The 14,806-nt window shown below is 35.7% G+C and overlaps 2 protein-coding genes across 2 annotated transcripts; one reads left to right on the top strand and one right to left on the bottom strand.

Annotated features, from left to right (window-relative positions):
• Positions 1-5,558: 5,558 nt before the first annotated feature.
• Positions 5,559-14,786, bottom strand: LOC112188990 (disease resistance protein RUN1-like). Its single transcript, XM_024328247.2, has 7 exons — positions 14,658-14,786; positions 9,492-10,025; positions 8,212-9,316; positions 7,815-8,117; positions 6,808-7,692; positions 6,128-6,716; positions 5,559-5,835 (listed from the first exon to the last, which is right to left on the bottom strand). The coding sequence occupies exons 2-7, from the start codon at positions 9,995-9,997 to the stop codon at positions 5,612-5,614; spliced, it is 3,612 nt and encodes a 1,203-aa protein (XP_024184015.1). The 5' UTR covers positions 9,998-10,025; positions 14,658-14,786; the 3' UTR covers positions 5,559-5,611.
• LOC112167046 (bifunctional purple acid phosphatase 26-like) lies at positions 10,739-11,414 on the top strand. Its single transcript, XM_024304002.2, has 3 exons — positions 10,739-10,849; positions 10,973-11,094; positions 11,249-11,414. Exons 1-3 carry the CDS (start codon positions 10,739-10,741, stop codon positions 11,412-11,414), a joined length of 399 nt encoding a protein of 132 aa, XP_024159770.1.
• Positions 14,787-14,806: the final 20 nt, after the last annotated feature.

The raw sequence follows: 14,806 nt of genomic DNA on the forward strand, positions 1-14,806 counted from the left end.
GTATTCTTTCGGCTTATCATCTGTAACAAACTCATTGAGCTTCACTGCCTTCCATAGCTTCTCTCCTGTAAATCTCTACCCCAGAGAGAGAGAGAGAGGGGGGAGCACTTGAATGGGAAGCATTTGGTAATTAGAAGAATGCCATTCTGGGATGGATAACAAAATGGGTTCCATAGATTGCAAGTTGGACAACCCCAAAATGTTGCTCGATCATTTCCATGTCAACTCTTCCGATGGGTACTAGCTTGAACCAGTAACCAATCTCAACTATTTTGGATTTGCTACCAAGTATAACTATAGGCTTTGGTAAGCATGATATTGATTGAAAATTTATCCTTTCCAACGATATACAAACAACTGCAAGCAGTTCTCTGCTCACTCTTGGTAGTCCTTCAAGGCACTGGTTTGTACACCCTGAAAATCCAAGGCAATCTAGCTCTCCAAGGAATCTGATGCAATCCGGTAAGCTACAAATTGGATTGCCGGTGAGATACATTCTCTTTAACGATGATAAGTTACCAAACTCCATAGGAAAAGCATTGTCAGAAAGATTGCAGTTTGCTAGACTTAAATCAAGAAAACTGCCGGGAAAAGAAGCCCAAAAGTTGTCTATACTTTTATATATTGGTATTGACTTGATCATATCCCTAGTGGTGGCAAGTAATCGATTTATCAGAATTTCATCTGCTTCAAGAACTTTCAGAGATCCCATATTCCTCATTTCTATGGGAAACTCATGAAGATTTGAGTAACCGGACAAAGTAAGTGTTTCAAGTGATTTCGGAGTGAAAATGCCTTTGGAAGCTTCTCAATCTTTGTGCAGTTTTTCATATTCAATTAAACAAGTTTCTCTAGCTTCCCAATGGATTCGTGGACATCAGCCAAATTTCTACAATCTTTAAGAAACAGTTTCTCTAGATTTGGAACCTATGAGAAGTCACCAGTTTCCATTAGGTCACTGGAATGGCTGAGATCAAGGATCTTTAGTGATGGAAGATGCTATGAAAAAGATAAATAAATCAATAAATAGAGCAAACAAAGTGGAGTTTATTTTGTATTTCATATATGCAATATAAATCATCTATAACCTTGAAGAAGAAAAAAAAGGAAAATCATGCAGTAACGTACCTTTATTCCCTTCCAGACTTGTTGTTAAGATTAAACTTCTTTTTGGTAACTGAACAGTCGTTTATGTTGCAGCATGTTTTAACCTTATGTTATTTCCATTGTTCTATTTGCTAGAGGATCACTCTAGAATATTAATGTGTCCAGAACTCTCCTTAGTCTTTATTTAAGAGTGTTTTGGTCTGGTTGGAGAAAACCAACAGTCCAGGTCTTGTATTTCTCTTTTGTATTCAGTTCTGTTTTGAGCAGCGTAGTTTTCATTCAGCTATCATCTCTGTGTTTTTGGTTCGTTCTTCTTCAGAGTTAGTTTTTAATCTTGGGCAAGAGAAAGTTTTATTTACTGTTTTCTTTATGGTATCAGAGCCCCAAGGGCGATAGGTGTCGTGTCAATCCCTTGGTGAAGAAGATCGACCGGTGTTGCTGTAAGAGATGGAGTCTTCAAGTCAGAGTGTTGGACTTGTCATAGAGCTACCCAACCAATCAAATTATAAGATGTGGAAATCTTGTATGCAGTTTTATTTGGTTGGTGAAGAACTGTGGGATGTTATTGGTGGAGCAAATACAGTTCAGCCTAAGGATAATGCAGAAAACACTGAAGACTTGAAGAAGTGGACGACTATAAATGCAAAGGCAGAGTTCATGCTAAAGAAATCCATTTCTCCTGCGTTGTTCAACCATATTATTAAGTGCACCTCAGCAAATGATATCTGAGAGACTGTCAACAGACTATTCAACAAGAAAGATATCGGTCGCCTGCAAATATTGGAGAATGAATTGGCAAATTCAAGCCAAGGTGATCTTTCAATCTCTCAATGTTTCTTGAAGATTAAAATCTTGTGTTCGGAGATTTCAATTTTAGATCCAAATGAACCTATCTCTGAAGATCGTGTGAGAAGACATATTATTAGTGGGTTGAGAAAGAAGTACACTTATTTTGTTACTTCAATTCAAGGATGGGATCAGCAACCCTCTTTGGAAGAATTTGAGAATCTCTTGTCTTCTCAAGAATCTCTAGCACGACAAATGGCTAGAATTACAATATCAAGCAACTCCAACAACACAGGGGAGGCACTCTCTGCTCATGGAAAGAAGAATTTCATATTTGAGAAGGAGTTGAAGAGGCATGTTAATGATGGACCTGGTGAATCTTCCTTTCATTACAAAAAAAAAAGTTCAAGTGTCATCGATGTGGTAGGCCTAGTCATATCAAAAAGTTCTGCAATGTGAATCTCAATTCAGGAAATGCAAGAAAAAATGGTGGCTCTCATGACTCAAGCTGTGGTGAAGATGAAGACAGTTGGGGGAAATACTTTATGGCAGAATCATCAATTCTCAATGTCATGGCTTCTATCAATTTATAGAATGATTGGATCGTGGACTCCGGCTGTGGCTATCATTTGACAGGTAATGAATCAAAGTTCTCCAAGTTACAACCACACAATGGCAATGAAGCTATGGTGACAATAGATAATATAGTTCACAAGGTTGAGAATGAAGGCACCGTAGTCTTTAATGATGGACTGATGGTGTTAATGTCTAAGATTCAGCGGTAGCTAAATCTTGATTAACGCTGGTCTGATAGGCGGATCGCTACTTGTGATTATTTTATGACTCCCGCTATCTATCAAATGAAATACAAAGGGCGTCAGAGGGAGACCGCGGTTGGCGATCTTCTCTTTTTCGATGCCTAAATTAGTCAATGTATTTGTGTTGACAGCATAACAGTAGATAAGTAGTAAATGCGTAATTAATGAGGAGAGATGAGTGAACATTTTATAGGTGGGAAAGAGGTTGACCTCTTCCTTGTTTTTGATGTGGGATTGATATGCTTCAGTTCCCAGCTTCTGATGCTTCAGCGAGGTGATCTTGGCGTGGCGCGTGGCGGCGTGTCAGCGTGTCAGCGGTGATCTGGGGGTGAGCCGAGGCTCAGGTGATAGCCTGCTTGGCTGTGTCTCCACAGGTCACACCATTGGCGGTAGTTGGTACCTTTGGTGGTAGCATGAGCGTGGCTCATTATAGCTAATTATGCTTAGATGTTCATGTAAGTACAGATGGAGATAACGATTCTATCACCTTAAATAATGTTTTCCATGTTCCTGGCAGGAAGAAAAATTTGTTTTCAGTTTCAAATGTTGTGGATGCTGGTTATAGTGTCTTGTTTGGGCCACATGATGTTAAATTTCTCCAAAATGTTAATTTTATAAAGGTAGATGTTATGCATACTGATAGGAGAGTAAAAGATACATTTGTGTTATCTGCCTCTTCATCTTATATTGATAAAGTAAGCTACAATGAGAATGCATCCTTATGGCATGCTAGATTGGGGCATGTGAACTTTGATAAGTTGAAAGTTATGGTTCAAAAGAATTTGGTGAAAGGCCTGCCGAGTTTGATAACTTTTCCCTCAAAAGAAGTGTGTGAAGGGTGCCAATTCGGTAAGTCTCATCACCTTCCATTCAGAATTTCTCAATCTAGAAGCAAGGCTCCCTTGGAATGCATTCATGGTGATCTATTTGGTCCTACTAGAACTTTTTCATTTTCTGGTCTTTGGTACATGTTGATTCTTGTTGATGATTTTTCAAGATTTACATGGGTCTTTTGTATTAAGCAAAACTCAGATGCTTTCTCAAAGTTTCAAGAGTTCAAAGAGAATGTTGAAGGTGTTCTTGGCTTGAAAATTAAGCGGTTGCGAACCGACAATGGGGGAAAGTTTATTTCTGATGAATTCTTTACTTTTTGTCGTCGGTTTGGGATAAGAAGAGAGCTGTCATGTGCAGAGACCCCCCCCCAGCATGGCATCGCCGAAAGGAAGATCAGGCATCTTACAGAGACATGTAGAAGTTGGTTACATGCCAAAAATTTACCCAAGGCTTTATGGGCAGAGGGTATTATGTGTGCAGCCTATACAATCAATCGGTTGCCTTTGAGTCCAAATAACATGAAGACGCCTTATGAGCTGATGTTTGGAGAGATGCCTAGTGTAAAGCATTTCAAAGTCTTTGGCTCAGTTTGTTATGTTCATGTTCCGGCTCTCTCATTTACTTTGGCAATACCCTTGTCTCTTGGTGTTCCAAAAAGTAACCTACCATTGCTCGCTCCAGTGCAGAATCTGAATATCGATTCCTTGCTCATTCCAGTGCCGAGACAACTTGGTTAGGCTTCTTACTATATGAACTTGGCGTCCATATTCAGTACCCCATTTTGCTTTACTGTGATAACCTAATTGCCACATACATGGCTTCTAATCCGGTCTTCCACGCTCGCACCAAGCACATCCAGTTAACTTATCACTTTGTTCGTGAAAAGGTAGCACTTGGGAGTCATCAGGTTCATTTTGTCCCTTCCGTTGATTAACCAGCTGATCTTCTTACTAAACCACTTCACAAGCAGTGCCATAATCTCCTATGTACCAAACTTGTGCATCCCGAGCCACCCAGTTTGAAGGGGGGTGTTAGAGAAAATCACTCTCCTACATTGATTTCCTCTCCACAATCAAAACTGATTGTGTAACTGTAGATTAGTTTTGAGTATTTGTATTTATAGCATTGAATTCTATTGGTAACGTCTTGTAACAAGAAAATCATATTCAACAAAGAGCATGGGTAACAAGAAAGGATCAAGCTTTGTTTGCAATCTAGTCACTGCGGAGAAGACGACACTTCAGATTTCAATCTCAAAACACATCCATAATTGACTGATTGGTCTTGTTTAGGTTTCAGTATTGCATTGCTTTTATTCTTTTGGCCAATATCTGGCTTTTCTAATTGGCCACGTTGGTGTGCAAAGAGGTGCTGGAATGCTGGATCAAGAACGATCTCCCAGTTCAAATTAGAAGCAAAAGGGTTTTTGTTATTGTTAACGGTCGGGGACTTTAACGTTGGTTTGAGAAAGAAAGCATCTAAATATGACATTAGATGATGTGGCAACTATCTGACCTAAATTTTATGAAATTTACACACGTAGAGGAGCTCAATCCAACAAGAAAGCATGCATGAGGAAACTGATCAGCATATCATGATGTTTGGAAATGAAACACTCTGCCCTATCAAATGAATTACAACAAATTGATGGCCTAACCTATCCTTTGTTTTAATGACTTGCAGATTATGCCACTCATGGCTGGTGAACAGGTCTATACTACAATCGTACAACGACACGTTTTTGCCGCGAGCCAACTCTCCGGTGGACGCGACGGCTTTCTCTGCATCGTAATACTCTGTTTGGATATTCATGGAACCAAGTCTTCTCTACAGTGATTTTGGATTTTGATCAACGGTTTAAAGCAATAAGCTCACTTCTTGTCTTCAGTCACTTGATTTGATCTCCGATTTTTCAGTCTTTTGGAAAAGACTGATGAACGATTTTGCTCATGCTTAATGCACTACAATGCAATTGGAAGTTAAGAAATTGTTTCAGAATGGGAAGGCTTGGCATGGTAGCAACTAGCAAATTATTTCAAGGGCTGTCTAATTGAAATCTTCTTAAGCTACCGTTGCATCAATCCATGTAGAGTCCAAATATATGTAAGTTGATAAACTATGAAAAGAAAAACACAGAAGTGAGTGATTGGAGCGAGTGCGACAACCCCAATGATGACCTTCTTGGCTCTGGCGATCTTGCCTTCTCTGCAACCGCAGCTGTTAGTGCCGTCTCTCGCTGCTTTAATTGTTAACAAGAGAAGCATTTCGTGAATCTCCCTCCATTGTGTCTCTATAAAACATCCAAATATCAGAAAGGTCACGAATATATAGATCAACACAATGATGCTAACTACATAGTACATAGTTGGAGTGAAATTACTCCCTTTCAGCCTTATTAATTGCTAGATTGGAAAGCTGCAGAGACATAATTAGTGTAGTTGTACTCGTTCTGAAATTAATTTTAGGTTCTGAGGACATTCTTTCTTGTTCTCTAATAGACAAATTTATTTGTTAATAAAATTTCTGTTTCTTCTAAAAAAAAAATGATGCTAACTACATATATATGATCAGTAACAACGCACCTTTTTCTATGTACTTGGCATATTGTTCATAAGGACACCAAAGATTAAAATTTCTCCTATTGAATTCCATAGGTCCACCACGGAGGAAGTATGTTCCTGGCACCACCTGATAGGCTTCTAACAAAAGAATGTCGTCCTCATTAAGATTTGCATCTGTTGCGGTGATGTGTTGGTGGTCTTCTGCCTCATGCACAATCTCGAATCCCCACTCTTTTATCTCAAGGCAACTATACCGCGTACCCATATGTACTGAAACAGTGACTTCGTCGCCAGCTTCCAACTGATTCCTCAACTTCCAGTGGCTTAACCATATCACATTATTTTCTTCAGTTGGAATGCCATAGCATGAAGGCCCATAGATCCACTTCAGACGCTTGCTCTTATTGTTGATTTCGGTAATTAATACATCCTGAGGTGAATAGTTATGTGAACTTTTATAGACAGAGAAGATGTTCAAGCCTCGGATCCTGAGATTAGGCACTATAAAAGATTTTGAGGATGATCCCACAAATCTATTACTGAACTGCCCTGGAACCTCGTCCTCATTTCCATAAAAAAATGTGCTGAATATATCATACTCATACAGTCCCTACAGATATAGCTTTGCAAACATTAATACTACAGAAAATCTTTACTCTTGCATACAATAATGAGAGAGAGAGAGAGAGAGAGAGACCGACCTGGATGGGAAGCATTAGGTGATTTGAAGAGCTGTGTCCTGCAGGGATGGACAATAAAATGGGTTCAATGGATTTCAAGTGGGACAAGCCCAAAAGCTTGATCATTTCTATGTCAACGAATCCAATAGGTACTAACTTGTACCAGTAACCAATCTCAACTACATTGGACTTCCAACAATACGCAGATATACTCTTTGGTAAGCATGAAATCGATTGAAAAGTAATCCTTTTCAATGATACACAACCGTCGGTAAACAGTTCTCTGCTCACTCTTGGTAACCCTACAAGTGATTTGAGATATACACACCGCGAAAATCCAAGGTAATCTAGCCCTCCAAGGCCTCTGATACAATCAGGTAAGCTACAAATTGGATTCTCACATAGATACAGTTTCTTCAGTGAGGATAAGTTACCAAAATCCCTAGGAAAAGCATCAACAGAAAGTTTGCAGTCTGCAAGACTCAACTCAACTAAAGTGCAGGGAAAAGAAGCCCAAAAATTATCAATAAGTTTATCTATTGGTGGCCATGACTTGAGCTCCCCAGCGAGTATTCGATTTATTGGAACTTCATCGGCTTCAAGAACTTTCAGAGATATCATATTCCTCATTTCCATTGGAAACTCATAAAGATTTGAGCAACCGGACAAAGTAAGTGTTTCAAGTGATTTCAGCAAAATGTCCTTCGGAAGCTTTTCAATTTTTTGGCATTTTTTCATATTCAAGTAAACAAGTTTCTTTAGCTTCCCAATGGATTTGTGGACATGAACCAAATTTCTGCAATCTTCAAGAAACAGTCTCTCTAGATTTGGAACCAATGAGAAGTCACCAGTTTCCGTAAGGTCACTAGAATGGCTGAGATCAAGGATCTTCAGTGATGGAAGATGCTGTGAAATAAGAAAAAAGAGCAAGCAAGCAAACCAAAGTGGGGAGTTATTCATCTTTCCACATGCAATACAAATAATCTAAAACCTTGACAAGAAAAAAGGAAAATAGTGAAGGAACATACCTTTGTTCCCTTCCAGACTTGTCTCAAGCTGCTATTCTGCATTTCAAGAACAACCAGGTTCTCTAAAACAAAATGACTGGGTATGGAGTGTAAAGGGAATTGAAGCCAACACAACCATCTCAAGTGTTTAGGAAAGTCCTCATAACCTCCATTCAGTTGTACACCAAAAAGTTGGAGTAATTGTAGTCTGTGCATGCTTGTAAATGCATTTGTTTCCAAGACTTCCATATCTGAAATTCTTGAAGCATTGTCTGCAGTGTCCATATGCATATTCAGAGCAAGACCTTCAATTGTTTCAGAACCCTGATAAAAAAATTAAAAACCCAAAATTATAATGCACCAAAAAAAGAAGAAGATATAAACAAAAATAGAGGTTTAAGATGAGCATGCTTCTTACATTCTTTTCTCTCAACACATTGAGAGAATCTTCATGATACCATAACCTACTACGTTTCTCTGGATACTTTGCACATTCTAGGCGAACAATTTCTCTTCCCATATCACGAATCATTTGATGCATATTCACCTCATGATTGTATCCATCAATTGTTAGCAAACATCTATCAATGAGATTTTGAATGCCAACAATTGAGGAGAAACCGCATCCATCTAGTATCTTGATGATCACATGCTTTTCCTTTCCAATAAAGTAACATGCAATATGGAGAAATACATTTTTGTCATGGTCATCTGGTAAGGCATCATAGCTCATCCTCAGTTTCTTTAGGATATCAGTGTTTGGAAAAGTTTCCAACTTCTGTAGTTGACTTTCCCATACATCTACACTTTGCCCTGTCAAAGAAGAACCCAAAGTTTTCAGAGCTAATGGAAGTCCTCCTATGTGGTGTACGACCCTTTTCGAAAGTTCGATGTAGGCATCAATTGGATGGTTCTGTCCAAAAGCGTACCAACAGAAGAGTTTCAATGATTCATCACTATCTAGAGTTCCAATGCAATACTCCTTAACATCATTATAAAGCTTTAGCAGCCCTGGATGTCTAGTCGTTATAATGATTTTACTTCCTGGACAAAAGCAATTTCGCATGCTAAATATTGCTTGTAATTGATCCCTATGATCCACATCATCTAGAACAAGAAGAACTTTTTTAGAGCCTATGACATCTTTGATCCGATTTATTCCCTCAGCAACCATATGTATTTCCACACCTGTTCGATTTGAAAGATCATAAAGAAGCTGTTTTTGTATTCTAACTAAGCCATTGTATTGTTCAGAAGTTTCTCTGATATTTTCAAGGAAACTGCTACCTTCAAATTTTTTGAAACTTGAATTATATACAACTTGTGCAATGGTTGTCTTTCCTATCCCACCAATTCCATAAATGCCAAGTATGCCAACATCAGATGATCCATCTTGTAACCATGAATTAATGCTTTCAACCCAATATTGGATTCCGACCAGATAAGGGTCAACACTTAAGGGTATGCGACATAATTTCTCCTCAATCACTTCAACAATTTTCTTGATAAACTTTGACTCGTGCCTAGAATTTGCAATGAAACTGAATTCAATCAAACATGCTATGGCTACACTTCAGGATATTTGATTATAAAATCTTATGTGGAAATGATAACATGGTAAAATGAAATGTTGACAAAGTTTTTAGTTGTAATGGAATTATCTGGCTAAAAAAAACAAACTGTAATAGAATCACATACCCATCACTTTGATTTTGTAGCACCATGCCTGCTAGATCTGCAACTTCTTTAAGTGCTGTCCTCCATCTATGCAACTTCTCCGGTGATTGCTTTTTTCCATGTCTGGCAAGTGCTTTTCCGACACTTCCAGTCTGTTTCCTCACATGGGATGGATCAATATCGTAGAACACTGGTAACACAACATGATCGGAGGTCCTCTTGCGTTCAAGAATCCTGACAAGCTCGTCCAGACACCATACAGAAGATGTGTAGTCTTTAGAAAACACAATGACAGAACTTCGTGACAGTTGGATAGCTTTCTCTAGCTCTGGCTTTATATCTTGGCCTCTTTCCAGTTCGTCATCATCTCGGAAAGTGCGAAATCCAGCATTGACCAGAGCTGTATAGAGGTGGTCAGTGAATGTCTTTCGAGTGTCTTGGCCTCTAAAACTCAAGAACACATGATAACTACATGGTAAAGGAGACGCATTGGTAGAGGAGGGTTCTTGAATTCTAACAGGAGCCATCAGTGAATGAATTAATCACCTCAGCTGGCTTTTCAAGTGAAAATTGAAGGATTTGAGAATTCGGGTTCTATCAGTTTGCATACATATACATGGCATTTCTTTGATTCAGTCAAGCAAATGAGAAGAGACTTTACTTGTATCATAGAATAATAATAAAAACAACGATGTGACATGAAGCTGCAAAGGCCTAAACTTAAATAAAGCCATAAAAATTCAAAAGTCAACTGCAAAAGCTTTGATCATTTCAATTGCTTCAGAGTTCAAACAATGTATTGTATATAGAATTAGTGGAACTTTTAAAAGAAATCTATGGAATTTAAAAGTCTTGGTGTATTCAATATATATTTTTAACAGTCCATGAAAGTCTTGAGGTATTCAATTAGGATTTTTAAAGACTTCATGAATTCCACCAAAATCTAGGGGTATTCAATTAGGACTTTTAAAAATGAATAAAAGTACAGAGGTATTCAAAATATGATTCATACTTATGGAATTAGAAAAGGGTCTTTCTAAATGTACCCAGCAAATTTCTATGTAGACCCAGCAAATTTATTTGTTTATAAATATTTTTAATTAAAACACTTAATTTCCCAAACTGCCCTTATCTTGTAACCAGCAAAGAAACAAAGGCCACGTTTGGCAGCGAAGTCTTGAGGAATCCATCGGCGGCGGCCTACTACACCCAATTCAACTATATTGTTATATTGTTAAATTGTCAATCAAATTAATCTAATTTATTTCATGCTACGATCAGATTTCTTGGCAATCGAAGAAGTAGGAGGTGAGAGTCGGTTTGTTCATTACAGAGTTGATGTAGTGTTTGTTGGCCATGTCCGTGCATATGAAAGACCAGTATGCTTTCTTTACCCTTATTTTCCAGTCATCTTAATGTACAATCTTTTTTGGGGTCAAATAATCTATTCATCTTCATAATGAATGAGATTCATGTTCTTTTTTTCTTTCCATTCTTTACAGTATAGAATCTCAAATATACACTACAACGTAACAAGTGGTTACCAGTACTTCATACCAGACAAGTCGGCTCCTGTCTACATAACTGTTGGAGATGGAGGGAACCAAGAAGGTCTTGCTGGAAGGTAAGCTAGTTATAGTTCTTTAATTACAGTTCATGTTTGCTCTAATAAGTAAAGATGAGGCAAACGTCACCATGATTACTTGATCACTCTTTATGAAGTTCTCGTATAGCACTCTAATTCTTGTCTAATAAGTACTGTTACATGGTTTCTATAGGTTTAGAGATCCACAACCAGAATATTCTGCATTCCGAGAAGCGAGCTATGGGCATTCGACACTGGAGATTCATAACCGGACACATACACTTTACCACTGGAACCGCAATGATGACGGGAAGAAAATGGCAACTGACGCATTTGTATTGCATAACCAGTACTGGTGAGTGAGTCATGCATTTTTATTTCTGGTGCAAAAGTAGCATGAAATGCCTGTATTCTGTATCCCTACTACACCCAATTCAACTTGATGATTCGACAATGCACAGCTTATTGTTACACAACTTGGGCTATTTATGAAATTCAGGAGCTGATGATTATAATTTACATGACATACTTGAGTTTTGGAAATGCAAGGCGAAAACTGAAGAAGCATTATGCTAGGAAATATATTGATCGAGTTGCAGCTTATTGAAAGCTTAATAAGGAATCAGACACCACCAGTAACAATGGCTTGATATAATTTCAACGAGAGGGAGGGCAAAGACTGGGAAATATTAGACTGGATTTTTAAGTGATTTAAAAGAATTTCTTATAGTCTGAACTTCGTATATATTGAATAAATATTATGATCATTAATTCTTTAGCTGGGTACAAGAAAAGGTTAGTATGGGAATTTAGGTGGTTTAATTAGAAATATTTATAAACAAATAAATTTGCTGGGTCTACATAGAAATTTGCTGGGTACATTTAGAAAGACCCATTAGAAAATCATGGACTTTGAAGTGTTAACTATACATACCAAACTCCAATAATTTTCCAGCCTCCAGACCAAAGATTTCAAAAAGTCTATCAAAATTTCCTCTTAAAAAAAAAAAAAAAAAAAAAAACTATCAAAGTTCTTCTCTCTACGCACGAAGAAGTTTGTCCTTCATCATCTCTTTTTTTTAATTTTTTGTCTTTTCTCTAATCTTTTATGATATCAACCTTTTTTGATACCCAACATGTTCATTGTAGTTGTTGAATGTGATTTTTTTTTTTTTTTTTTTCAATTGTGATACTTTGAACCCTAATAGCAATAAAAATGATTTATGAAACTCTAAAACTCAAATATTGTGGTCTAACCCTAAGACCTTAAACCATACTAAATTTTATTTTATTAATTAATTATTCTCATTAATTTGAATTTATCTTATGGTTCAAAAAAAGATTGAACAATTGAATTTCAATTGATTGATTATAGATCAAGACATTGACCGATATTGCTACAATATATGTTAATCGACGAAAACAAAATTGATTAGAATAATTAACCATAAATTTCAAGTGATCTATATTGTATATTTATGTTGTTGGGAGATTAGGAATGAGAACAAACTCGCTAGACAGACTAACAATCATTTATTTGAGTCAATTTCTATTAGAAGATATTTGAGCATTGAAGAGACAATAATTTATTATTTTGTTTTGTGTTTGGGCTGCATTTGTTTTTGTTTTTTTTATATTTTGTACATCTTAGGAAATCTGTAGAAGTTATTCATAATAAAGTATATAAATTTTCATAATAAAGTATATATGGGTGCGGCTATTGCCACCCTACTATTTTCTTAGTTCACCCTGCAAACATTTGAATTATTGAAAGACTATATTACCCAAGTGCAAAATGACTAATAAGTACACTAATTTTCTAAAATCCAAATATGTAAGAAAAAATAAATATATAAGTAATTAATTTGAATAACATTAATCTTTATGTTCTTAACCCAAATTTGAATTTATTACTATTTCTTTGTCTTTTTATGCCTCTTCATCGTTAATTCATTATTCAATTCACAAAATCATTGCCTTTAACTTCATCAAAATCTCTACAATATTCTTTGTGAACACTGAAAGTAAAAATTTAAAACAGGAAGAAAAAAAAAATCATTCTCTTCTTCATTGATCATAGTTGTAAATTTACTAATCTTTTTACATAGATTGAAATAGAGAACATTGAAGTTCTTGATCCAAAAAAAAAAAAAAAAAAACATTGAAATTGAAAGAAAAAATTTAAAAAATGGGAGTAAATTAGATTATGATTTTATTAGGAAACTTTAATAAATTTTAAATTTTTTATGAGTATAAATTAAATGATAGATTTTTATTAAAAATATTTATTTTCTAATTGGATATGTCATATGAGAGTTTCTATTGGGACCTCTAAATTTGCTCACTTGACCTCACTCTATTATGAATTATTAAATGACATATATAACCTACTATAAAATGACTATTAAGGATAATAATTATACTAAAAAATATTATATTTATTTTATGTAGACTTTCCAATTCAATAATATTAGATTGTATTTCTTATTATTTTCCTTATCTATTTTCATTTTCCAATTTCACTACATACTCATTAAACTATTCATATATATTTAATAAGAATTAAAAATATGATTAAGATCATATAACATAAAAATGTAAGATATATATGTTGAATGCATATTGGTGAGTTTATGATTTATGACCTAAATCTAAGTCAACCAATTATATTTGCAAAAAAAAAAAAAAATAGTAGTTTAGAAAAAAAAAACTAAAAATATTTAAATAATTAATCATGTGGTACAAAAAATAGAGAAAAAAAAATTAAAAACAAATGATTTTTTTTTAGAATAAAAAAATGATTTCTTCATTTTTTTTTTTGCACAGCTAAAATAGAAAAAAAATTATTAAAAAAAAAAGAATAGTTCATGGCATTTTCTTATTGATTAGACATTAATTTTTGAAACCCAAGTTTGATTAAGAAATGTATATTTAGTTAAGATTTATAGAGTGATTAAATCATTGAAATGACTAACTTTTTTATTTTAAAGATAACAATTTGTTTGCAAATTATATGATTGAGGTTATTTGAGGAAGTTTAGTGAGGTTTAGTGAGTAAATTTAGTATTTAAAAATTTGATAAGAGGTGTAAAAAGCATAGAGGTCAAGTGAGCAAATTTAGAGGTTCCAATAGAAAAACTCATGTCATATAAGGATATTCTTGAAAAGAGAAATGGGTTAAATAAGTAAATTTAATAATTGAAATTAAAATGTAGGGTGTAATGAGCAAGTATGGTGAACAAAGAAAATGGTAGGGTGGCAATAGCCGCACCCATTATATATATACAGTATCTTGTTGAATTAGGAGTTGTGTGATTGCAAGCTTCACGGTGTTGACTTTTGCACATCTCAATTCATTATAATAGATGCAATATGGTAAACAAAATTGAACAACAAGCAGAACTAATCAATATGCAGAAGTTGATTCTATTTAGAGGTCGATGTAAATCAAACCTAATAGGCTATTATGATGAGATCAATGAGAATGATGAGTTTAAAGGGTAACAAGAAAAAAACGCATGAGAAAACTGATCAGCATATCACGATGTTTAGAAATAAATCACTCTGACCTATCAAATGAACAACAAATTGATGGGCCTAACCTATCCTTTGTTTCAGTGACTTGCAGATTCTGCCACTGATGGCTGGTGAACGGGTCTGCACGACAATCGTACAATGGCACGTTTCTGCCGCCGGCTGGCCAACTCTCCGGCGGACGCGACGGCCTTCTCTACATCCTATTACTCTGTTT

This window comes from Rosa chinensis, chromosome 1, assembly GCF_002994745.2.
Source record: "Rosa chinensis cultivar Old Blush chromosome 1, RchiOBHm-V2, whole genome shotgun sequence".
NCBI lineage: Eukaryota > Viridiplantae > Streptophyta > Magnoliopsida > Rosales > Rosaceae > Rosa > Rosa chinensis.